The sequence below is a fragment of the Ahaetulla prasina genome, chromosome 2, assembly GCF_028640845.1.
Source record: "Ahaetulla prasina isolate Xishuangbanna chromosome 2, ASM2864084v1, whole genome shotgun sequence".
Classification (NCBI taxonomy): Eukaryota; Metazoa; Chordata; class Lepidosauria; order Squamata; family Colubridae; genus Ahaetulla; species Ahaetulla prasina.
This window is the reverse complement of record NC_080540.1, coordinates 222,988,001-223,015,688: the sequence shown is the minus strand read 5'-3', so window position 1 is coordinate 223,015,688 and position 27,688 is coordinate 222,988,001. Positions and strand designations below refer to the sequence as shown.

Sequence of the window (27,688 nt, the reverse complement as noted above, 5' to 3'; positions counted from 1 at the left end):
TATACATGTCTATTCTTCAGTAAGCACCACTAAACTCAGAAAAGCTGCTTATAAAATACAGGAGGCACAGGGGACTGCCTCTATCCTTTAATCCTGGGACTCTGGGATTGCAATTGCCAGCCTTGCTGCTGTACTTGAGGTTTTATATATTTTAAATAAGGGTTAATTAAAGATAGTAAGAAGGGCGCATATTACAAATCAAAGCACTATCTGCCAGTGTCATCTGTAGTTCTAACAGGGCCTAGGAGGGTTGTTACACTTTACATTTTCTTTAAAATACCAAACTGTCCAATTTTTTTTTTTTTAAAGGCCAAACATTTCATTCTGATCCCCGCTTGTGACATTACAGTGCTAATTTTCTGCCAAGCACCTTGTAGGTCTTTAAGTTAACATGTATAACTTAACATGTATAACAAAATAAAATAATGTGGTTTTTTTTTTAACTGGGAGGGAGGGAATATGGCAGCGCAAAAGTTATAAATTCAGCCTTACAGCTTGCTTAACCAGAGGGATTAAGAGTAGTTAAGTCTGTAATAAGCACTGATTCGAAATTTCTAAACTTTTCATCCTAAGAAAGGCAATTCCTATTAACCCAATCCAGGTCCAGAATTTAGAGATTATGAACTTCAATTACACTAAAGTTAGTTTAACTGACATACCTCCATCAGATTACATTGTTTTAAGCTGTCATGAGAGACTGTTGTCCATACAATGGAAGCGTTAATATATCCAAATATTATCAATATTAGAAATATTTTTAGATATAAAGATATACTAACAGATAAGGGGGAATTGAAGGGGAAACAAGAAATAGAAGAACAAGGGAGTGAGTTGGATTAGTATATTCGTATGCAAATACGAACAAGATATGAAAAAGATGTTAAATTATATGTTTTTTATTTAGAAATGACAGAACTGGACAGGATATTCACAGGAACAGATGATAAAATAATTAAATATATATATAATTACTTAATATTGATTTAGAAGAACAAGTAAAAGAAACAATAGCTTGGGCAAAAAAATTTGGATACTCAATTGAATTAGATAAATGGCAACAATTATGGGAAAGGAATTACAAATCAACAATTTCTGCAGCATATAAAGAGACTCAATATAAAATGTTTTACAGATGGCACATGCCACCTGAAAAACTGGCAAAAATGTTTAAAAATAAATCAGATAAATGTTGGAAATGCCATCAGATACCAGGATGGTATTATCATATGTGGTGGACATGTCCAGAAGCAAAAAACTATTGGATTAAAATTAAAACATGGTTAGAAGAAATGATACAACAACGTATAGTTTTAAAACCTGAACTGTTCCTATCGGGTATTCTACCAGAGAAATTTAGTAAAGAAAATATATATTTGATTATACATGTAATAACTGCAACGAGGATAGTATTTGCGCAAAAATGGAACAGAGAAAATCCCTACAAAGGGAGAGGTAATTAAGAAAATATTGGATTGTACAGAAATGAATAGATTGACTTTGACAATTAAAGAAAGAGATGAATCTGAATATTTTAAGATATGGGGACAATTTTAGCATTGGTTAGAGAAGAAATATATATAGGGTAATGTTGTAATGAAACATGGGAAGAAGAAAGAGGAGAGAGAAGATTGATAAATGTATTAATAGTAAAGCAAGAAATGTGGGAGAAATGTTACAATAAATGAAATGATATGAAATGTTTAACATTAGAGAACAAGAAGAAGACACAAAAGATGTACTCAGATGAAGCACTGAATGACTGATTATGTATAGTATGTATGTTTGTTTGTTTATAAAATTTAAAAAATATTCAAAAAGAGAGACTGTTGTTCATTGAGACTTTTGGTCCCAATACAACCCACATTGGACATCTTTGGAGAAAGTACTTAGATATCATTCGCTAATCTATCAGCCTTCAGACAGTTAGGATTTTGTCACTTTGAGGCCATGCTGTCTGAGGATTGATTGATTGATTGATTGATTGATTATGTGCCATCAACCCTTAGCAACAACATGGAGAGACCTTCTCCTGGATGATCTGTCCTCAAACCTGGTCCTTGAAGACTTTCCTTTCTTTGGAAGGAAGTTTGCCCACCTCTAACTTCAGCAATCCTTTTGTAAAATAACAAGCATTGGAAAAATTAGGCCTTTGAATCTTTGTGGTTATGGAATAAAAGATTAAGTCTTTGTACAGACCAATAACTAACTTGAGCCTAAGAACAGACAGTTCTCACAATGCAGTTTTCATATTCAGCAATGGTACTAATAAAGTTATTTGTTGTATAAGACACCTGACGTCTGAAATAAGCAGTGAGTGAGCCAAGTCTGGAGATGACTTTAAATTTTTCTGGATCATGAAAATCCAAGCAAAAATGTGTTGGAATGTAGTCGAAAGACGGGGCCCTTTTCCAAGAGCAAAGAGGCAGCCCAGCCTGGAATCTTTGGTATGTAAGAAGAGAGCCAGGGTGAGCCCTCCCTAACCTTTCACAGGGTATATCTAATAGTTAATGCAGATTTGTGCTTTAGTCTAGCAAGATTCCTGTCTATAGGCAAGCAACGATAAAGACACCGCTCTAGTATAACTCCTGATGCCAACGATAAAGACACCGCTCTAGTATAACTCCTGATGCCATTTTTAACTTTCTTGCACTTGACACACTGTGAAATGCTTGAAAAAGCTTCCTCTAAAATGGATTACATGGGAATTTAATGGAGAAAATTAATTTCAATGGCTATTGGTCATGATAGTTAGATGATATTTTGGATCTGAGTACAGTATACTGGCTTTCCTTCATGATAGGAAACAAGAGATTACTCCCCCCCCCCCATGAAATGCTGTTGACCAGATAATCTTTTTTTTTTATTTACATTTATATCCCGCCCTTCTCCGAAGACTCAGGGCGGCTTACAGTGTAGAAGGCAATTCTCTATTAATGAGATTCTTGAAGTAAGTGGACAGGTGACAACTCAGTACTTTGAAAATCTTAGGACTGTTTTGAACTTTAGGGCATTTTCAACTAAATAGCTTGGACTTCACACACACACACACAGAGAGAGAGAGAGAGAGAGAGAGAGAGAGAGAGAGAGAGGGAATCTGGAATCTATGGTTCCAATTTTACACCCAGCTCTTCAAAGCTTACATGAAGAGCGTCTCCAAAAGTTGCCTTTGAACCATCATGTTTAATGCAACAGATTATTAAACATGGGTAGTACAGTGTTATTAACTGTATTTAATGTAAAATGGAATTATATTATAAGCTTATGTTTCATTTTGCTAAGCTTCATCCACTTTTTGTTGTTGCAGCCGCAGCTTTCTTGAAAGCAATTCTCAGGGCTGAGCATGGCCATTGCAAGAAAGTATCTTCTCCAGTGGTGGGATTCAAATTTTTTTACTACCAGTTCTGTGGGTGTGGCATAGCTTGGTGGGCGTGGCAGGGGAAGTATAAAATCTCCATTCCCTCCCCACTCCAGGGAAGATTACTGCAAAATCCCCATTTCCTCCCAATCAGCTGGGAATTGGGAGGCAGAGAATAGATGGGGGTGGGGCCAGTCTGAGATGGTATTTACCGGTTCTCCAAACTACTCAAAATTTCTCTACCAGTTCTCCAGAACTGGTCAGAATCTGCTGAATACCACCTCTAATCTTCTTGTATCAGATCATAAAAGCCATCTTAGTTGAGTCACAAAGGTGCCCTCATGCATTCTCTGATTCTAACTGCAAGCTACTGAAGTCAACAAGCCATCCACAAGCTGGGTAAGAAGAAAAAGAATCCAAGAAGAAGCTGAAGTCATTAAGCAACGGGTTGTTTTTTCTTCAGTTGTTTTCAGAAGGACAAAACCAGGATGCATTCTAGTTTAGTAGTCTAACCAGTTCACAGGGAGTCAACAGGTATGAGCAAATGACAATTGATCCTAAACCAGTAGGGTGTAGTAATATAGTCGAACTTTAAATGTTTGTGTCGTTTCCCTCGAAAGCTTTATTAGATGTTGCCTTCATCAATGCAAGCTAACTTCATTTAAACTAAGACAACTGCATGAAAGTTTGGATGCATTGCACCTGGAGGGAGGTACCAATTGCAAAAAGATATATGTGAAAGATTGGAGGAGAGATCCAGAGAAAAACAGGAGAATGAAAGAGTAGGAGTAAAATACAAGGAATAATATGAGAAAACAAATGACGATCACATCAGTCTAGAGGTTGCTCGTACAACTGTTTCTAAGAGTCACTGTGATATAAAAGATGAAGATGCTGGAATAGTATTGGAGTGAATTAGGTTTTATCCTGCCCTCAGGCACTGAAGTTCATTTTGGGGTAGCTACATTCCTTCAGGGTTTTTACCAGTGGTGAGTTGCCCCCAGTTCAGACCTGTTCTATAGAACCGGTAGTAAAACCGGTGGGAGGCTCCACCCACTGACCCGAACGTCAACAAAAGTGATCTGCGCATGCACGCGGGCATGATGCGAACCAGTAGTAAAGATAAGTAGAACCCACCCCTGGTTTTTATTATGTGACAAAAAAGATGTTTGTGTGTGTGTGTCTATATGTGTGTGAATGCAGCAATTGAATAGTGGAATTCCAACTTCAGAGGTTTTTAACGCAAAGGCAGGAAATAAAACAGATACACTAATAACCCACAAAAGACAATCATGAGAATAAATCAGAATATACCAATTTCTCCAGAATAATTTCAAGAATAGAATTTTGAGTGGGAAGAAGAAAGTCTTGACTCTTCCATGTGGCAAATGAAAAATGTCTAAACATTTATAGTGGGAAAGTGAAACCTCCAAAAAGATCTTGAATAATACAAAATAATGCAGCATTTTTTTAACCTGGAACCCTTCAACTGTGTTAGGGCTGCAGCTCCCAGAATTCCTGTCTGCTTTTTGGGAAAGCTGCTGAAATGGAAGAATAAAATGAACTCCAGGAACTGAAAAATGTTTCCCTTTTGATCATCTTTAGGAAGCAACCAATCCTAAATTTTTAGACCACAGCTTTAAGTTGGTTGGTATTTCTGGGACAGATTGGAGTCAGAGTGGAAGTTAGAGAAATCTTAGGAACCTTGGAATCCAAAATTTCTCCTACTCCACCCTAAACTTGCTTCCAACTTACCATATTGTGGTTTTCCAAAACCTGTAGAATCCATTTGAATTTTTTTTTTCCTGGTCCTTTCTTAGACCTCCTACATGCACACAGTTGGGTAGGCTTATTCTGCTCATTCTTCTTTCGATGGCTTATCTTTCTTTTCTTTTCTTTTTTAATTTTCTTTTTATTACAATTTTTTTTCATAACAATTGTACATATTCAACAGAGCCATGACATTATTGTATATTTCGGATCTACCTTCCATATAATTTCTATATACATTATATACATCTAATCATCAATAGCCTTATATATACATTGTTTTCTACTTCTATTGATTGTCCATGTGTACCAATTTTCCCAGACCTCATAGTATTCTGAATCTTCTTTTTCTTGTAATTCTATGGTAAGCCTATCCATTTCTGCGCAATCATATACTTTTTGGATAATCAGACTCTTTGGTGGTATGTTACTGAGTTTCCAATATTGCACGAACAAAATCCTTGCTGCTGTTAGAATATGCAAAATCAAATATCTTGTTTTCGATGGCTTATCTTTGAACCATCTTCTGTGTTTCACAGGAAGCAAAAAGTTCCATTTTTTTATTCACGTTTTTTGCAAATCAGAAAATTACCTGATGGCCGAACCCAAATCTGTAACAATCTTATTGATGAATTATGAAGGCACTGTTTTACTCCCACTAACTCTGCCGTTACGGAAAATAGATAACCGAGTTGAAAGGAACCTTGGAGGTCGTCTAGTCCAACCCCCTGCTCCTACAGGAGACCTGAGCTAGGGATTCAAATTGCCGAACTGCCGACCTTTCTGATCGACAAGCTCAGCATCTTAGCCACTGAGCCATAGGAGAAGTTTGCATACACTATGCAAAGACCCATCTCTCTGGAGGGCGCTCTTATGCTGAGAGAGATGGAAGGAAGGAGAATAGACGAAGACCTTCAAAAAATAGTGGATGGACTTGGTTGTGATGACGATGAATGGACCATTGAGAAATTTGAAAGAACAGGCTGAGGACAGATTGTCATGGGGAAAAAAAATCCATATGTGTGTTGACTAAGAATCAAAAACAGTGAGATGGCACATAACCAACCAATTTAGCAAGAAAGGGTGAATTCTATTTATTTAGGCCTTCAGAGATCAGATGCTTATCAGATGCTTTAAGGAGACCCTCATGCCATAGCAAAAGCACACACAGAGAGAAAGATAAAGGTTTTGTTGCTCTTGGCTTGAAAACTACTAAGCCTCTTCAGTGTGGGGTTCTGTGTTTTCGTTGCAATTACTTGCCTTTGACATTTCCTGAAACTTGTAAAAATCACAAGATCAGTATGAAAAGCATCATGTGCTGCTCTGCTACTTATTCAAAGAAGTCCATTGAGGTAGAAAAGGATTAGAAGCAGAGAGAAAGAGAAAGGGTTGTGCCAAACCAAATAGTTGGCAAGACCAGGATTAGACAGCGATTATCCCAAGCAAATTAGCACTGCTTGGTTCGGGAGTAGAGAAACAGGGGGGAAACAGGGGAATGAAAGGAAAATTCTACCGCGAAGGGCTCAAGACGTCTGTAAATAAAAAAGGTAAAAGATCTTAGGAAATATACATTGGAGAAAAATTAGAGTGATAACGTGCATAATATACTGTATGTAATTTATACTTGGCATTGAGGAAATTACGGTTAATCTAGGGGATACGTTTATCAGAGCTGGAGTGTTAAAACTATTAGGTATTGTAAACTATTATTGTGATGATTAATACATGGAAAGGTTTCTTGCTTGATATACTTGGAAATCGAATTGGAGGATTGGACACGATGCTGTTGTGATCCTTTATGTTTGTGAAGAGGGAAAAGCAGAAGGTAGGAGGACAGAAATATGGGAACTGAAATAGATTGATTATAGGAATATAGGAACGGCTGTGTGGATCTACAGCTTCTGCTTTCTCTGGGAATGATGAAAACAATGTTTAAACTTAAAGGATGTCATGGCTCTTTTAGGTTTGCAACAAGTGCGTATGCATCTTTTTCTTCAACCCCATACTGGGGCTTATAGTTCATTGATGCAAGAATTATTTTAAGTAATCTAAAATAACAACAATGTTAGGTACTGGTTTTTTTTTTAATGTTGAGATTGATAACCCATGCATTCAACCCTCAAAAATTGGAAGCAAGGTATTCCTTTTCATTGGTGAAATAGTTTATAATATTAAACAGGGGATTTTTACCCCCTTTTCCCCCTCTTATTTCAGAGTCCGTTTTCCTACAAAGAAATTAAGAGAATTTCCCAAGTACCTAGAGACTCAACCTTACCGCTTTGCTTCGGTGGGATCTCAAAGTTATTATGCATCTTGCAATACCGTTACTCCTCCTTCTGGAAGCAATTAATGCTCAGTTTCCACGACAATGCACTACAGTGGATGTGCTGATCCAAGGTGAATGTTGCCCAGACTTGTCTCCCGGAGTGGCTCCTGGTTCAGATCGCTGTGGCTCATCTTCTGGAAGAGGGCAGTGCGTACAAGTGATAGCAGATTCCCGACCCCATGGACCTCAATATATGCACGATGGTCAAGATGACCGCGAGCAGTGGCCTCTTCGTTTCTTCAATCGAACTTGTCGGTGCAACCGTAATTTTTATGGTTACCACTGTGGCTCATGTCAACCTGGCTGGACTGGCCCCACCTGTGACCAGAAGATTAATATAGGTAAGCACAATAGCAAGAAAGAGAACACAGTCCTCTTTCTGTTCTGCCTTTGGGCTTCCTGGTGCTTCTTTCTTAGCCCTTCCAGTAATGATGCCGATGTTTGAAGAATGACTTCAATGCCTGATCATCTCAAATGACAAATGTGTTGCCATCTATCCTTACATCTTTTGCTCACCCAAGCCTAAGTCTCTAAATTTAAAAGAAAAGCAGACTTTAAAAAGAAAAAAGAAAACAAATAAACCATTAGTAATTAATTGGGAAATGCAGGCATATTCATGACTGGACTGGCAATCTAGTGCTAATTTATTTCACACTGATGTAGCGGGCCTTCCAGCTTCATGCTTCTTCTCCACTAAAAAAAAAAAAATTGTCAGAGAAGATGATGATCAGAACAACAAGAAGACCTGAGGGAGAAGGAATATAAAAGTCACAATATATATATATATTGTTTGAAAGCTTTGTGGTAGTAAAGTCAGTAGAAGATATAAACAGCAGCCTTATAGCAATGTCTTTCTGTTCAGGCCATTAAGAATTATTAACAATTATTCTAAGCGAGGTGTTTTATGTTGTTTGATTCCAAGAAATGGCTGTTTGTTTGTCTACATAGAAATGGCTGTTTGTTTGTCTACATAGAATTTGAATAATTCCCAAGACCAAGCATTCAGCCATATGAAAGAATGTGAGCGCGTAACAATATTTAGTAAAAAGAAGGTACTTAATGCATGAATCTGAGATGCTCTCAAAAAACAGCAAAAGAATTTGTTTTCAACAGCATTTTTTCTTGTTCTCATTGAACAATAAAAATGATCCCGCTCAAACCCAGTATATGATTTCATCCAATAAATAAACACTTCGTGTTGAATCAAAAAACCAAGGAAGAAGTTAAAATTCAGATTTTTTTAAAAAAAGAACAGTTCTTAGAACCTTCAGACATTACATTGGGTATGTTGGGAAATGCAGCACATTATCTGGATTTCTTTTGATCAACATTTAGGCTTGTATATAGGACAGAAGTGTGATGTGGTGGCTCAGTGGCTAAGATGCTGGGCTTGTCGATTGAAAAGCCAACAGTTCAGCGGATCGAATCCCTAGCACCATGTAATGGGGTGAGCTCCCATTACTTGTCCCAACTTCTGCCAACTTAGCAGTCCGAAAGCACATAAAAAATGCAAGTAGAAAAATAGGGACCACCTTTGGTGGGAAGGTAACAGTGTTCCGTGTGTCTTTGGCATTTAGTCATGCTGGCCACATGACCACGGAGACGTCTTCGGACAGTGCTGGCTCTTCGGCTTTGAAACAGAGATGAGCACTGCCTCCTAGAGTCGGGAATGACTAGCACATATGTGCAAGGGGAACCTTTACCTTTTACCTTAAAAGACAGAATCCACTTTCATTAATCCTGGTGGATGACCTCTATCAGGACCTGATAAAAGAAGTGCATCCCTACTGTTCCTTTTGGTCCTTTCAACAGCTTTCAAGACTGTTGACCATGGTATTTTTCTGTAGCATCTATGATGTTCTGGATTGCAGGCACTGTTTTATTGTGATTCCATTCCTTCCTAAGTGGACAGTACCAGTTGGTTATGAGAAAGAAGCCATCCAGTGATGATTTGTTACTCTCTGTGATGGAATGTACGCTTATAGCAGCAGAGCAGAAAGGATTTTGCCAGCTCCACAAAAGAAGCTCGGATCAAGAGTCATGAACTGAATGGGGGAGGAAGGAAGAGGTTCAGGGTAACCACACCCTAGAATCTCTCACGATATATAGGTAGCCCTCAAATTACAAGCCCAATCGAGTCCAAAGTTTATGCTGCTCGGTGAAACATTTGCTAAATAGGTTTTGCCCAATTTTATGACTTTTCTTGCCTCAGTTGTTAAGTGATTCATCACACATGTTAAGTTAGGAACAAGGTTGTTAAGTGAATCTAGATTCCCCATTGACTTTGCTTGTCAGAAGGTCACAAAAGCTGGTCACAGGACCCCAGGACACTGCAACCTTAAAAAAAAATAGGAGCCGGTTGCCAACAATCTGAATTTGCATTCTGTGACCATGAGGATGCTACAACGATCGTAAGTGTGAAAAATGGTCATAAGTCACTTTTTCAGTGATGTTGTAACTTTGAACAGTAACTAAATGAATTGTTGTAAATTGAGGACTACTTCTATTTAGGTTCAAGCTAATAAGGGGTTGGACTCAGTTGGATCTCAGTGTCTCATCTCTTGGCTTGGACCTGACGTCAGTGTGCTAGACATCCAATAGAGAGAATCTTGCCAAACCAAAGCTATAAATTTCTAAGTTATTTAACGTATCTTGAGGGATTCTAGGATGTGGTTGCCCCGAACAGCTTTCCTCCTCCCCTATCCGGCTTGGGACTGTGTAGTCTCTTGAGCTCTTTCTAGGAAAGCTCCAGTACACATTCCATCACACTTTTATAATTGTTCTTTAATATATACATGAAGCTGCTTGGAGACGTCATTCACCAGTTTGGGTTGAAGAACCATCAGTAGGCCAGCTATGCATTCCTGCTCCCAACCAATCCAGGAATGCAAAGGAATTGGCTGCAGGCCAATAGAAATTGGATGGGTAGAAACCAGAGGTGGGTTTCAGCAGGTCCTGACCAATTCTGGAGAACTGGTAGCGGAAATCTTCTATGGGATTGGGAAGTTGCAGCTGGTGCAGAGTTTGGGAATCTCTTGTGAGCAAGAGACAGCTATCTATGTAGAATAGAATAGAATAGAATAGAATAGAATAGAATAGAATAGAATAGAATAGAATAGAATAGAATAGAATAGAATTTTTTATTTGCCAAGTGTGATTGGATACACAAGGAATTTGTCTTGATCCATATGTTCTCGGTGTACATAAAAGAAAATATACGTTCATCAAGAATTCTAAGGTACAACACTTAATGATAGTCATAGGGTACAAATAAGTAAAAATGTCATAAAATGATTTTTTTTTGGGGGGGTGCTAAGATAGTTTCCAATAAGCTTCTGAGTACAATTTGAGTTGATTTTGTTTATTGCATAGCATCTGGGTAAGCTATTGCCTCCTGCTATGTGCATTTGTTGCTCCAAATGCTATGTTTAGATAACTTTTCCATGTGAGATCAGGGGATGGAAATAAGGGCATGGTTGTTGTTGTTGTTTTGTTGTTTTTTGTTTTTTTGCTTTATGAGTTATCCCTGTGAAAAAGTTTACAATCGGAGTTTCACATGAAGTCTTTCCATAGTAAAATTCAGAAGTGTAATCACAACTGATCTCTTTAGCAGAAATTGCATTGAAATTACCCAGATATTATTAAGATTTTAATACATTTAAATGTGGCCATTGGACATGGATATCAAGGCTAGGTTGTGATTTTATAGAGATAGCAATTGCGAAAATATATTGTTTTAACTGTTTTTATTAACTTCATGAAAGATCCTTGTGGAGCTAGTGATATTTAAATACTCCAAAGAAACACATAAAGCAGCTACATCTTACCACTTCAGAATAAAAAAAATGTTTTCAAATTGCAATGCGCATGTAAGATTTGCAGTGGCGAAAGTATATTGTTGGGTTTTTTTTTAAATAGACTAGGTACCAACCTCTTCATTTGTTTGCTTGTTTAAGGGAGAGTTTCTAAAAATTGTAACTTCAAAATCTTCATTATGAAGATAATGAAGATGTTTTCTTCATTATGTGTTCTTTGCAATGCAGCTCTGAATCTTTCGTGCATCCTCTACTTCCTGAAAAAGTCTGAATTTATCATGCATTCCACCCAGAGTTACCCTTTGGTAAGATGGGTGGCCAATAAATCTGATAAATAAATTAATCAAGGGGCATTTTACCTACAACCACATTTATTCACATTCAAGGGACATAGTATTGTAACTGATAAGCCAATTCATGGTATGAAGCAAAATGTGGAATTTATGTAGTCATATGTAGTTGATGAGCTTCATTAAATACATTTTTTGAAATTCATGAGATGATACGTTAATCTATGTATCTGCAGAATGGTTCATATATCTCTTTTACATCTCTTATACCATTTCATAAAAGGTATAGCAAATCAAAAGCAACTGCATTACATAAAATGACCTATATGCACAAGGTATTTACTCTCTCAGCACTGGGTGGGGTGTGTGTGAGGAGGTGATATACTAATTTAAAACTCTTTATTATACCATAGAAAGTCCAAAAGGTTTCATCATAAGGCTAATCCAATTCCCAGATCCCAAAATAGTCACATTATTAATAGAGGTAATGAAGTCCCTGCAGATTTTACTCCGCTAGCCGTTGCCTCCCTGCGACGGGGGGAGGGAGGTATTCATCTCCCTTTCAAGGCCATTGAGCCAACACTTTCAAAGACATTTCTGTGGTCATGTGACCAGCATGACATCACAGAGCACTGTTACCTTCCCACCAAAGTGGTACTTATTTATCTACTTGTATTTGCATGCTTTCAAACTATAGAAGCTATAGAAGCCGTCCTTAAAATCTCCGGCTTAATTTATAAATTAAATTAAATTATACGATATAATAACCTATACTTCTGTATACTTATTTCAAAATATTAAAGTATGATTATCCATCTTCTCTAGGTACAACATCTTGTTGAAACATGATTTGAACTTTTTTAACCAGGATATTGATAAGCATGTATTTTCAGTCTTCAGTTGATATTTCCACTGTTCTTTTAATATGGCTTTAATTCTATTTCCTTGCTCTCTAGTTAGACGAAATCTTCTGGATTTTAGTAGTGAAGAAAAGGCAAAGTTTCTAAGAGTCTTACAGCAAGCCAAAACTACAACACACCCTGACTTTATGATCGCAACCCGGAGACGTGAGGAGATCTTGGGTCCTGATGGCAATACTCCACAATTTGAAAATGTGTCCATTTATAACTATTTTGTCTGGTCTCATTATTACTCGGTCAGAAAAACTTATCTTGGGCCTGGACAGCGAAGTTTTGCTGGAGTAGATTTCTCCCATGAAGGACCAGCATTTCTCACCTGGCACAGATATCATCTGCTACAACTGGAAAGAGATATTCAGGTAAAGTATTTTTATTTATATTGCCTAGTATCAGATCAAAGGACAAACAAGCCCTGCCTCATTCTCAATTTGGAGTAATGATGTTCCTTGCCTAAAAGAAGCTACTGGGAAAGCTGTAGATCAGAGATGTCTCTTGTACTCTCCTGAGTACAATCCCACACTAATAGGATCCAAGTTGTACATTTGTAGAATAGTCCAATACTCCTTCTAGGACCAGCAGTATGGAGGCAGGGCTAGTATAGATTTTTCATTCTCAGTCCTACTCCTACCCAGTTGTGTTTTTTGTTTTGTTTTGTTTTGTTTTTGCTGACGGAAAGTGTTTAAGTACTCACAAGTTAACAGTCTATTTTGTGACTTCGAAGTGGTCTGAGTTTGGAATTCATAAGCATGAAATCTTCAATTCCCCAATGTACCATCACTTCCATTAACTCTCACTCATTCATGCTAATATTGATGGGGATTGAAGTTGTCAAAATGTGAGGGGAGTGAGACGTCCTATCTCCATAACAGGTTATTGATTAAATAATTCAAATCAGTTTGGTAATCAATTGGTGAATATCTCATTCAAAAGATTCCTACATAAGCCTTCTTACACATGGAAAACTGACTTGCCAAACAATTAACTCGAATGTCTAGACCAGGGGTCCCCAAACTTGGCAACTTTAAGACTTGTGGACGTCAACTCCAAGAATTCATGCCTGGCTAGGGAATTTTGGGACTTTAAGTCTATAAGTCTTAAAGTTACCAAGATGGACAGTCCTGCTGTAGATAATTAATGTTGGGTGGCCTAGGCAACCTGCTGTTTGACAATTATTTAAATATAAAACCATTCAAAACTCCCATAACCACACACACATATCAAAAAAGTCAGGTTAATTGCATTCACAACATCTGAATAGCACCAGGGACTTATCCAGGCTGCAAATATGATGAGTATATAAGGCCACTCCCTAAGGATGGAAATAGGAACCTGCTTTTTTTTTCCACACAAATGCTTCTTATTAGAATGAGAAGTATTATATTCAAATCCATATATCTGAAGTTCTGAAGTTCATTATAGTGGCCTGCTAGGGAAGGAACTGCCAAGAATGACTTGCATGTCCTTGTGAATTGTGAATTGTGTCTGTCTGTCTGCAACATGGCTCATCATGAATCCCCTATTCTGTCCACCAGGATATGCTACAGGATCCGTCTTTTGCCCTCCCTTATTGGAACTTTGCCACAGGTAAAAACAGCTGTGACATCTGTACAGATGATCTCATGGGATCCAGAAGCAGCTTTGATGACTCTCTTCTCAGCCCCAACTCAATCTTCTCACAGTGGCGCATCTTGTGTGAGGCTATTGAAGACTACGACACATTGGGAACCATTTGCAACAGTAAGCCTAGATTTGTAATGCTATTTAGCTGTTATCACAGTTTCCTTAAGAGTAATAAAGATATTTAAGAGTTCTTTTTGGTTCAGATATGGAACTTAGCAGGCTTCATTTTATCTTTACCTCAAATTGTGCACATACACACAAAACGTGACATGTTTCATTCGGAGGACATGAACACTTTTTATCATTAATCAAGTTCACTGTCATGTGAAACACTTCCAATTTTGGATGTTGAGGAAAACTCTTTCTTTCAAATTTATATCTAGTTGAATGAAGGGAAGAACTAGGAATGGCATGATAGAAGTGTTCCAATATTTGTCACAGAGAAGAGGGGCTCAACCTATTCTCCAAAGCATCTGAGGACAAGAAGTAACAAGTGGAAACATATCTGTCAGAGTTCCAAGTAATACATCCATAGCAAGCAAGCCTCCAAGGCATGTAGATTCCTCAATATTTTCATTTGGAATTATCGTATTGACACATATCTGGTGAAAACCAACTGTACGTTTCCCACAGTTTTCACCTAGTTCAGGGGTCTGCAAACTTGGCTCTTTTGTGGACTTCAGCTCCCAGAGTTCCTCAGCCAGCAAAGCTCTGGGAGTTGAAGTCCACAAGTCTTAAAAGAGCCAAGTTTGCAGACCCCTGAACTAGTTAAAAGAGAAAGTTTTTCCTCAAACCCCAAACAATCAGTCACATGGTCCAATCAAGACTCTGTCTAGTCAGCTGGAGAACTCTCTCCCTCTTCCACGGTCCAAGTGTGACAATGTCTTTGATTCCCAAGAGAAAGTATTTTATTTTGGCTACACAAACCCCTCTATCTCTAATCCTCCCTCGCTATCACTCAGCTCCAGTGTGGCAACACTGAAGTTCCAATATGGCTCTGGTAAGGTCAGCTTCAGGGTTGACAATATCAAGGAGAGGTCCAATCTAGAACTAAGGAGAAAGACTTATTCCAGAATGGCTAGCTTTTTTTCTGGGACATACTGGTTTGAGATCCACACTTTGAGGTCCCAATTGAAAAACATGGACAGAGCTCAAAAGAAAAAACTGGGTAAGTCCAAAAAAAAAAAAAATCCATAGGTTTTATTAACTTTAAAAAAAGCTTTGCTATGGTTCTTCCCTATGTTATTTTTTCCCTACTATTTCATTAACAGTTACAATTTTGCAATAGAGGCTGTATGTGCTATGTCCAAGAGGGAGATAAATGTGACTCTAGCACAATGTTTCTCAATCTTTCTCAACCTTGGCAACTTTAAGATGGGTGGACTTTATCTCCCAGAATTCAATTGAAGTCCACCCTTCTTAAAATTGCCAAGGCATAGAAACACTTAGTGTCTCAGCATTACATCTGTAATCTAAGGCCATTGATTATTATATTTTATTTTATTTTATTTAATCATATTTGTATACTGCCCTATCTCCCAAGGGACTCAGGGCGGTTAAAAGCCACATAAAATATACATAAATACAAGTTAAAACCCCAATTAAAAAACTTATTAAATACGGCCGAATATTAAAACCACAATAGAATAATAAAAAACCCCATTAAAACCAAATTTAAAATTTAAAAAACCTAGTCCAGTCCTGCGCAAATAAAAAGATGTGTCTTAAGCTCGCGGCGAAAGGTTCGAAGGTCAGGAAGTTGACGAAGTCCTGGGGGAAGTTCGTTCCAAAGGGTGGGAGCCCCCACAGAAAAGGCCCTTCCCCTGGGCGTCGCCAGCCGGCACTGCCTGGCTGACGGCACCCTGAGGAGTCCCTCCCTGTGAGAGCGTACGGGTCGGTGGGAGGCAATCGGTGGCAGTAGACGGTCCCGTAAGTATCCCGGCCCAATGCCATGGAGCGCTTTAAAGATAATTACCAAAACCTTGAAGCGCACCCGAAAGGCCACAGGTAGCCAGTGCAATCTGCGCAGGAGAGGTGTCACATGGGAGCCACGAGGGGCTCCCTCTATCACCCGCGCAGCCGCATTCTGGACCAACTGGAGCCTCCGGGTGCTCTTCAAGGGGAGCCCCATGTAGAGAGCATTGCAGTAATCCAGACGAGACGTCACAAGGGCATGAGTGACCGTGCATAGGGCATCCCGGTCTAGAAAGGGGCGCAACTGGCGGACCAGGCGAACCTGGTAAAAAGCTCTCCTGGAGACGGCCATCAAGTGGTCTTCAAAAGACATTGAAAAGATTGAATTAATGGCAGAGGCAAAATTTAAATAAGAATCTTTCTGACTCAACGTCTTAAAAGTAGGTCATACTATACTTTTATATATCACAATGATTTCTATTACCCTTTATATAAGCCTAAATGATATTGCTACCACCCTCCTTCTGTTATAAAAGCCCCAAAGTAGCAGAGAAAAAGAAGAAATCTATTCAGACTAATGTTTTATGTTTTAATGATCCCATGTTACTCTCTTCAAACTTACATAAAAACCAACATACCTTTTATATATCAACAGCTGCACATTTGGAATTCTCTAGTTTAATTCACAGCTCAAAATATCTATACCAAAAATGTACATCTAGGGAAACAATGTATAGGCAAATTAATACCATATTTTTATCCAGCCTGCTTTGGGGGAAACCAACGCATAAATAGAATGAAATAAAACTACAGTTAGGGGGGGAAACATAAGAATTGAGCACAACCAAGTGGACAGATCATGCATAAATCTATATATTTTCTGTATTTACTGTATAATAAGTTGCCTTTGGAAAAATAAAAGGAATTCAGTACGTTAAGTAGTGATACACAACATTAACTGCGATTGGTTCTTAGCTAAAAACAAGGAACGTGGGATTTTTTTTCTTCTAAGATAACCTTCACTGCATTATTTCTTAGATTATATGAGTAACCTGATAACCCATTAAATCTTATTCCCCCTCCCTCATGCCCCCGTTTTTGTTTTGTTTTTCAAATGTCAGACACAGAAGGTGGTCCAATTAGACGCAATCCAGCTGGAAATATCGCCCGTCCCATGGTGCAGCGCCTTCCAGAGCCTGAGGATGTTGCTCTTTGCCTAGAAGTCGGGTTATTTGACACGCCTCCATTCTACTCCAATTCAGCAGACAGTTTCCGTAACACAGTAGAAGGCAAGTCACTCCAAAGCAAACAAACAAACTATTGAAGCCAAAGATGAAATCCATCACATTCCTAATATTGAAGTGGATTTAAAAAAAAAAAAAAAAACTATTCAAACCCTTTTGTGGGAAAAGAATTTGTATAGGAAATCACCCCCAAGATTCATTGTCTGGGTTTCCAAATCTGGAAACAAATAGGATGAGGGGGAACCTCTTTATTGAATTCAGCAGCTTTTCTCAAAATTAGTGGCCCTGCCAGAGATGGGTGAAATAAAAGCAAATGTTGGCTTTATCAACATCAGCAAGTAATACTATTTGAGGCTAAGGCTTATGGTACTTTGCCTCAGGAAATGATTTTTTTAAAAAAAAATAAGAAGCACTTCAAAATATAGCATATTCTTGACTTTTCTTTGACTTAGCACCTTTCCTTATGTTATTGCATATTTAAAATAATATATTTTGGTACAACTAAGTTGGCTTTTGCAGTTGGGGTCTATCACGGGGTGAAATGCTCCTGGTTCAGACCAGATCACACGATCTGGTAGCGATTGTGGCCGCTGATTTGGCGATCCAGTAGCAATGGCGGAGCGAAGCTCCATCCACCCACCTGGGTGTTATTACTTCCTGATTTTAACCAGGAAGTAATGTGTTTTTTACCTTCTGCGCATGGGCAGAAGGTTTTGCACATGCTTTGCATTTAGTAGCATTGAACAACATGGATATTTTATGCAAGCAAAATTAAAAAGGTGTGGGGGTTTTTTTGGCCAACACACACACACACACACACACCTATCTCTCTCTCTCTCTCTCTCTCTCTCTCCCTCTCCCTCTCGCCTTCCCTCCCTCCCTCTCTTTCTCTCTCCCCACAAAACCTGGACAGAGGTTATTCATATATATTTATATATGAATATGAATATTTGTAGCTCAGGGTTGAAATGAGGGGTTTCTTGATTGGAGTATTGTTTACTTGATTGTTGGTCTGAAACTTCAGACCAACAATCAAGTAAGCAAATACCCCAATCAAGAAACTGCCAAAATGCCATCAGTAAACAGCCCATCCAAATCCCTAAGACCGCCCCCACCCACACAGTCAATCAAGACACCAGATGTTACCTAGTTAGGGTAATGAAATGTCTGCAAGAAAACAAGCAAGCTCAGAGAGCACCAAGGACTCCTTATATATATATATATATATGTATATATATATATGTATCTAGGTCTTTGGTTATGTATGTATCTGCTCTCTCTCTCCCACAAAACCTGGATAGAGTTGTTCCACAAGTGTGTTAAAAAAAAAGCAGTCATATTGCAAGAATGAATTTGCAAAGAATTAATATACAGGATGCTAAATACATTCTACTAAATACTTAATTTTATTTACTCCAATTATAGCCATCTGACTTCACGTTAACATGGGGCTAAATAACAATCAAGATTCATACCTGCCAAGAATCTAGCGTGCTAGTTGGGTTTTTCAGAAGCCCAAAGTCACTTCTAAAAGAGACATAGAGAAGTGAAATGTGTCCCCTGGATCACAGAGGAGCACTCACAAATACATACAGAGATTTCAGCTATATTATTGCCAGGTTTATGCAAAGTAATTGTTTTATTCAAGGCTGGAAACAGGAAGTTATATCTGGGCTATAGGATGATCTGGTTTTTTTTCTCCATATAATTGGCCAAGCCTTTTAGCAATGCAATTTTTGTGGAGAAGATGAAGAGAGTTTTCTGATGTAATGCTAGGACAGGCCTGTTAGCTAGGACAGGCAAGGTTCCAGAATTGCTTCTCAATTGTTCCCAGGGGTGGGCTTCTGGGGGTTTTCAGGGGTTTGGGAGAACCTTTAGCTAAGATTCTGTGCAGTTCAGAGAACCCCTTGCTAAAAATTTTGAAGCTCACCCCTGATTGTTTCCCTCTTCTTTATTCTTATGTCCAGGCTACAGCAATCCTTCAGGAAAGTATGATCCGCAGTTCCATACCCAACACAGTGCTTGAGATAAATTATCCAGGCAACAATCTCTGCCTCTGTAAAGAAGATGCTAAGATCCCACCGCAGCAGTGCAACCAACTGCAACCGCATCCTTTATCTCTTCTTACCAGAAGCAGAATAAAATCTAGCCCCCAAAAGGAATTACTGTATATACTGCTGATAAAGGATAAATCACACCAGAAGATCATAAGCTCTTCTGGTATTTCCTTGCCTCAGCAGATCCAAGAAAGAGAAATGCTAACATTTATTTTTTTTTACATCTCCTAACTTCCCAAATGTGTAGCTCTCTGTATTTCCACCTCCCAAAAGAAAAGCAAAACAACACATACTCTGTTGTAGGGTATATATTTGAAGGTAATCTTTAAAAATCTTACAGCAACGCTCTCTATGTGTTTTTAATAGCGAGTCAAGTGGCATTTCTTAAGATTCATATGATTGTTCGTTGCTGCAGGAGAATTCCTTAAGTTCATGCCATGCTTTGCTGAGCAATAACAGCCGAAAGGTACTGGCACGGTAGAAGTTAGATGGTTTTTATGTAAGTCTTGTAGAATTAAAAAAAAAAACCGATGATAAGAAGAAACTTTTAGGGACTGTACCATGAGAGCAACAGCTTTCAACTGCACTGAAAAATGGGAAGGCATGGTGAGTCTCACAAGATCATGTCAGGAGACAATTAATAGTGGATAAGGTAGTTGGCTAAGTACTGGCCCAGTTTAATTCATTGTACCCATGATCAATGTCCAAGCATGAATGTCCAACATAAATTAATTTTCAGCTTCCATGAGGCAAAAGTGACACTTTGTGAATATCACAAATATTCATGCATTGGGGAAATTCCTTATAACAAGGATTACGCACACCAGTAAGCCTACCGTCCCTGCCCTAATGTTTTCTTTTATTCATACCCTTTACATGTGTTTATGATATTATGTTTACACTTGTATCTGTCATAAAATAGATGCTTCATGAAAATAAATAAATAAATAAAATAAATAAATAAATAAATAATAACGTAGATTTCAACTCCCATCAATCTCAGTCTGCATGGCCATTGTCAAAGGGTTGTGGAATTGTTAATTCAAAGCATTGGGAATCCATCCAACTGATAATCCTTATTTTATTAGAATGTGTTCTAGAATACTTTTCAATACAAAAGGTCTATGAAAGATTCACAGCGAGACTCCAAGGTATGAGTTCAGATTTTCAGATGCTTTCGACACCTGAATGGTTTAGAAATACACAGACACACACGTCTTCGATTCACTCAACCTACATTATCATAGAATATTAATTAGTTCTGCCTGTGAATCTATTCTAAGCTTTGTAATGTTTGGCATTTATAGAAGGATGATTTTCCTATAAGGTGGCATTAAACATTGATTCAAGACTAAAATCTTCATTGTATTTGCATGTCAGTCGTGCTTCTATTATTAAAATAATCCATAGATTGTCAGCCCATTAACTAACCAAATAACACTGGACAGTATTACGTGAACATTACATTTGGTATCACAGTCAGCCTGTTTATACAGGATTTGGCATTGTTGTCCACCTATCTAGTCTTTCCCAAGGATATAGATAGGCAGATGCTGTTGTTTAATCTATCGTTTAGTATTGTTTTATCAACCATGAATAATGTCAAACCAGTTTTTCTGAAAAGCTATTTAAGTGTTTAATTCCAAGTTTCCAAACTTTAATAGTTACTTCCTTTTCTTTAGATAACTCAACATACCCATTAGAAAATGCTCCCATTGGACACAACAGACAGTACAATATGGTACCATTTTGGCCTCCTGTAACCAATGATGAGATGTTTGTTACAGCACCAGAAAATCTGGGCTACAGTTATGAAGTTCAGTGGCCATGTAAGTTATGTAATGTTTTCTTTTCATCAGGTAGCACATTATTTTTTTTCTCTTAGATCAAAAGTAACATTACTATTTGTGCATGTATCATGTGCAAAATAACTGTTATGGGCTGTACTGATTTTTGCAGCTTCTTTGACTGATTTGGACCAGAGATGGGTTTCAGCAGGTTCTGACTAGTTCTAGAGAACCGGTAGTGGAAATTTTGAGTGGTTCGGAGAGCCGGTAGTAAAAATTCTGACTGGTCCAACCCCCATCTATTCTCTGCCTCCCAAGTCCCAGTTGATCGGGAGGAAATGGGGATTTTGCAGTATCCTTGCCCTGTCATGCCCACCAAGCCATGCCCACCAAGCCACACCCACAGAACCAGTAGTAAAAAATTTTGAAACCCACCACTGGTTTGGACCATTAAATACTAATCAAGTTTAGTATCAGATAGGTGGTTTTAAAACCTAAATATCTTGATTGATCTGTTTAAGAAAAAGGTATTTGATAAATGGGGAATGCTCCTTTTTAGCATCAGAATCTGCTGATCAAAAATATCACAAACAAGTCTATAAGTCAAATAAATTAAATATTGCAGAGTCTTGATTTGATGAACAGCTTGGTTTCAGCTACTGAACTTCCAGTTTCAGCCAGGTACACTTCCGGGTTTCTGGCACACATGTGCACACAACAATCAGCTGGCTGGCGTGCATGCTCACGCAGGAAACCAGCTAGAAGATCTTCTAATTTCCGGTACTGCTCTATGCAAAAAGGCCAGCTGATCATCACACATGCAGGCGCGCCAGAAATCTGGAAGAAGAACGGGCAACGCCATCATGGTTCCAGAGGGATAAAGCTGCAATCAATAAGATCCTGAAATTATTGGAATTCAGTTAACTTCCCCATTGTCTAAAAATAAATTCCCAAGTGGGTTAACAGCTCACAAAACTGACACTCTTCTTTGTGTTTTCCCCATTTTCTTCCAGCTCCAGCTCTCCATGTGACTGAAATCATAACGATTGCAATAGTTGCTGCTTTGATCCTGGTTGCAATTATATTCGCTGCAGCCTCTTGTATTGTATATTCCAAGAGACAGGAGGAGCACCAGCCACTTCTCACAGACCACCATCTGACCTATTCCGATGATTATGACAGCATTCCAACCCCAAGGCAGTCAAATGTGTGAAGATAAGTGATTTATCTGCATTTGATGGCATCTATTGTGTCTGATCCATGCTTGCAGTAAACCCCATTTCAGAGTGAGAAAAATCCTTTCCTTTATCTAATATTTGTCTCCAATCCATATTCTTCCTTAGACTGGTTCAGCATTTCTACTGATTTCACCCACTTCACTCCTGTTCTATTTACAGTAGGTTCGCAATATAAAAGACTAACAATAAATATTTTAAAGTAATTACTAAGTATATAACAACTGCTTTTATATGGAAGATGGTGCAAAAAATTAAGTTTATGCTTAATCTTGTTCTGAGAGTCAGTATGATGTAGTGGTGAAAGCATCTGGCTAGAAACCAGGAGGTCATCAGTTCTAATCCCAAATTAAGCCTTGTTAGCTGGGTGACCTTGGGCCAGTCACTCTCTTAGCCCTAGGAAGAAGGCAATGGCAAACCACCTCTGAAAACCTTGCCAAGAAAATTTCAGGGACTTGTCCAAGCAGAATTGGACACAATTGAACAGAAGGAAAAAAAATCTTGTAGTAGGATGTCACAAAACACTACTAGCATCAAGGAAAAAGCTATCCTGTTTTTTAGGATTCAATCACTAGCTAGATTGTCTCTATACACCTCAATAGCAAGCTAATTCTAGTATCGCTGCAGCCTATAAGCAATGTGTTTTTCTGTAACTAAGTTTATATTGAGGCATGCCCAAATAAGACTCTGGATATTGTTTGGAAAAATTCCCTCAAACAGATATTAATAACTCCTGAATCCCAAAGGTCCATTCATATCAATCCATCCAGGTTGGGCAATTGTCCAATCCACTGATTATATCAAAAGAAGATCCTCTCAACCTCCTCAAGCTGAACAAGATCCCTTTGCAAGAGGTTACCTTACTCCTCGTGCTAGATCACATCCAACTGGCATTCAATCCAACCAAACACAAATGACTAAATCTGAAACAGAACTGGCAGATACTATCTTAGCAGTCTGCTAGAGCCGGGGTTCCCAACCCTGGACCGCAGCCTGTTCTAAACTGGTCCATGTGACCAATGGGTAAGGATATGCACTTGAAGCCCCTCTCACGTGACCAGCAGGCCCTTGCACTCACATGCAAAGCTCCACTTGTATGAATGAAGCTTCGCGCACAAGCACTCTACACTCATGCAAGTGGAGCTTCGCGCATGAGCACAAGTGCCTCTGCTCAAGACACGAAGCTCCATTTACAGCTGCCACTTACGCACACAAACCACGCTCGGCCGGGTCACCAAGCTGGAAAGATTGGTGATCATTGTGCTAGAGTATGTCTTTCCTTTCCTTCCATAACAGCTGTAAGTCATTCTGAGCAGGATCATTGGACTGTTAACTATATATGCAATAAGAATGCAGAACTATTCATGTTTTGTCTTTCTTATCCTCACAGTGGAAGCTCAAATCTGGGCATTTATCTGCATTCAGTCATAATCAGTCCATGATTCCTTTGCCAATATTGTTCCAGGCATATCTATAGTAGCTTTATTTTCCAAATTGCCTCAGTAAATGAAAGACATCCTCCCTTCAAGGATAAGCAAATGTAGAGAGGCACATGGGAGAAATTCTGTCCAACGCCCTAATCATTTCTATACATGTAATCCTTGACTTAAGACCATTTATTTAATACCATTCAAAGTGATGGTGATACTGAAATAAAGATGACTCATGATTACTTCTCCCACTTACAACCATTGCATTGTCCCCAAAATCACACCATCAAAATTCAGGTACTTGGCATTTATGACTGTCATATCTGGGTCATATCTGACCTTCTGAAGACACTTCAGTGGGGAACCACAGAAGCCAAATTAGCTTAATAATTGTGTCACTTAATTAATGACCATGATAATTTGCTTAACAACTGTGACAAAAATATTGTAAAATGGAGCAAAGCTCATTTAATGATCGTATCACTGAGCACTGGAAGTTCTGATCCTAACTGTGGTAATAAGTTGAAGACTACATGTATTCCAACGATTGCCCAGATATATGATGAAACTGCCTATAAAGCAGGGGTCTCCAACCTTGGTCCCTTTAAGTCTTGTGGACTTCAACTCCCAGAGTTCCTCAGCCAGCTTTGCTGGCTGAGGGTCTCTGGGAGTTGAAGTCCACAAGTCTTAAAGGGACCAAGGTTAGAGACCCCTGCTATAAAGTCACTGGAAAAAATCTCCAAATGCATCCAGAAAGCCCCCAGGGTCCATCAAATATCTGGCTTTGTATCATCCTATCCAGACACCCATCCTCCCAGACATAAAGAGCATCAGCAGCCTACAACTTGACGTGAAAATATGTTCACTGCAGCACAAGATTGATAAAAAAAAATATATCCATCATCAGATCCTCCACATCTACTCTGATCTAACACACAGCTGTTTGTGTAAACTGGGATTAAGATCAACTGGAATAAACCCATGGTTGCAAAAGAGCTAGAAATTCCCAAATCCCTCTGAGTAGCACTCCCAGAGCAAGGAGATGGTTTGCAGGGTTCTTTTTTGTTGTTGTTATTTATTCAGTTAATCTGTGCCTTTTCAGAGGAAAAAAAAATCATTAAATCAAGTACATTCTTAAACTGCAGTATGAACCATTATGTTGGCTGTTGAGAAAAAAATGGAACATCCATAGCTTTTGCATGCGTGGTACTTGTTCCTTTAGGAAGTCAGGGTAGTATATACTGTATTTCCTCTTCCTTTTTTCCCCCCATAACAACAACTCTTTGAGATAGTTGAACTGAGGGGGAGAGGGAGAGAGAGAGTGGCCCAAAATCCTCTGAGGGTTTCAATGACTAGAATGGATTACAACCTTGGTCTTCCCAGGTCTAGGCTAACTCTTTAAATACTTTTGATACCGCTACTTCAAGAACATTTAATTTTGTTCTGATATCAATACATCAGAGATCAAAGCTCTTTATTATTAACTCTACAACATTTGATCTGCCCAGCCAAGAGGAATTTGAGTGGGTTAGCAGCACAGAAAATCATGTGCTCATTAAATACAGCTCTGGTGGGCAGAATTCTTAGCCTTCCTTAGTTATGTTGGCTGAACTGTAGCACTGAATTGTTATGTCAAGTTTATGCACAGCTGATATAATTGTCCAGTTTTATGAAGAAGGGGATTGCCCCCTCTTCCTGAGTATGAATTTAATTACATTATTGTGATTACATTCCACAACTAGTCTACGATAAAGTGAATAAGCTCCACTAGGTTCAGTTTAGTTGGGATTAACATGGATCAGCACAGGGCAGAACAATAAGAAAATTCTTATTCTTGGATTAAAGTTGAGCTTAAAGGTGGTAATATTTGCATCATTCTTAAATAAATGGTGTGAGATGCTAAAGTTCACACTTGACCCAAATGGGTTGAGAAGCTCAATGACATTTATAATTCAAAGAAAATGGGGCTTTCATTGTGTATGAACTGTCAAAATGTTACACTTCTTATGATTAAATAAAGGGCACAGATGGGGAAAATAGATCATAGAAGAATATATCAGAAAGTATACGGTAAATATGTATATGAGGAACAGCTCTGACTAGGCATCGACCAAGAAGTTTTATATCTGATATTATTTGGGGATCTCACAAGCAGTGATATTTCCTAGAAGCATACACTGACAAATTCCTTTAAACACAAGTCACATACTTTCTCTTTTGCCATTGTGAAGGCAACTGAGTACAAGTGAGCAGATAGGATCTACAGAGTTCATTTAGCCCTGGGACTACAAGCTGCTAAGCCCAAGAATGAACAATGTTTATCAGTTGTTTAAGCGCTCTAGGTTTCCTACAAGGAACAGGTTAGCTGGCAATAAAAGCAGGAGTTGTTTTTTTATATATATATAACTGCAGAAGTAAGAGGTTGGCAGATATAGCTAGAAAAAGCAACATAATTTTTGGAATGGAAGGGGTTATCTGAGGGACAGCCTCTCCCCGATTATATCTGTTTGTCCCACTAGATCCGCAGAGAGAGCATGTTAGTGGTTCCATTGGCTAGGGAGCTACATTTGATGAGCTGTGGGCCATGGGCCTTTTCTGCTGTGAATCCTGTATTATGGAATATCCTCCCCACTGAAATAAGGCTGGGCTTCATCGCTTTTGACTTTCTGAACATTTCTCAAGACCTGCTTATGCCATCAGGCTTTTGGACCAAAGGAGACTACTGAATTATTGAGGTGGCTCTGATATTATTAATCTCCCTTCAACCAATTTTCCTCTTTTTAGCTTTGTTTTTATAAGTTTGCAATAATAATAATAATAATAACAACAACAATAATCATTTGATGTTTAGTAACTAATGTTTTTTTTAGCTTTGTTGTACACTGTCCAGAGTCACTTGCTTTGTAAAATGGATGGGTATATAAATTTGACAATAAATTTGACAATAAATAAATTGCACCCATATTCTCATTTTTCATTTTCAGTTTGTGGGAAACTGGCAACAGCAGTGACCTTTGTACATTCCATGTGTTACTCAATGACATTTTTTCAATACTTCTTAACAGGTACATATAACAATATTGGTTTATTTGGAAAAGTTAGAATTAAAGCTCCATACTAAATATTTTGAATTATAACTCAGATTATACAGATGATTCTAACTGCTATGACAGTAGTTTAATCAAATGCAGTTGTCATGAGCTAATTCCAAAAGAAAGTGGAATAAATTCTTTTCATACTTTGAGAAAATACAGCTTAAAATATGTCTGTTTCATTGTTCTTCATGTAGGTTTCATGTATTGCCAAGTGTTTCTTTTAATTCCTAGTTTGGATAAATGCCAATCCACATCCAACCTTGCTGCACCAAATCAATGTTTGTGGTCCAAAGTCCTTTGAACTTGCATAAGTTACAGCTTGGATCAGTTTGGCATACAAAGTAGAAACATTTTAGAAATTTGAATGAGTTTACACCTATTGTTTGCCATCACATTGGCTTCTAAGCTTCCACTGGCACATCAAAAATATGAAGAATCCTATTTGGACAAGCAGAGAGGAAGGAAAAAAAGAAGGAAATGAACACCTGCTAGAATTTACACTTTGAATAATAAAAAATAGATTTCAAAAGAGCTACAATTCTGTGTGAATTGAAAAAGAGTCACAGAAATTGGAATGAGCCCAACAGATTCTCTTATTCTACATTAACTATGGTTATTGTTTGGTCTCACTTGTACAGCACTCCATAAACTCTAATTCTGAGCTGCTATTATTTGTAATTACTAAGTGGGCCAGTTATATACTTTAGTGTTGTGTCTAAGGAAACAATCATTTTATATCTTAAGTACATACCACTTCTGTAGGTATTACTATAATCTAAGGTCTACCTTTGAAAGCTGTTTAATTATATAGTTAGTTCACTACTTTTTAA

At 38.2% G+C, this 27,688-nt stretch overlaps 1 protein-coding gene across 1 annotated transcript; it reads left to right on the top strand.

Annotated features, from left to right (window-relative positions):
* The first annotated feature begins 6,512 nt into the window (after positions 1-6,512).
* TYRP1 (tyrosinase related protein 1) lies at positions 6,513-26,727 on the top strand. The gene is given in 8 exon segments (XM_058166529.1): positions 6,513-6,672; positions 7,340-7,792; positions 12,513-12,835; positions 14,009-14,213; positions 17,132-17,299; positions 19,222-19,272; positions 20,862-21,140; positions 22,112-26,727. Coding segments are annotated over 7 exon segments (1,587 nt in total). The 5' UTR covers positions 6,513-6,672; positions 7,340-7,431; the 3' UTR covers positions 22,312-26,727.
* Positions 26,728-27,688: the final 961 nt, after the last annotated feature.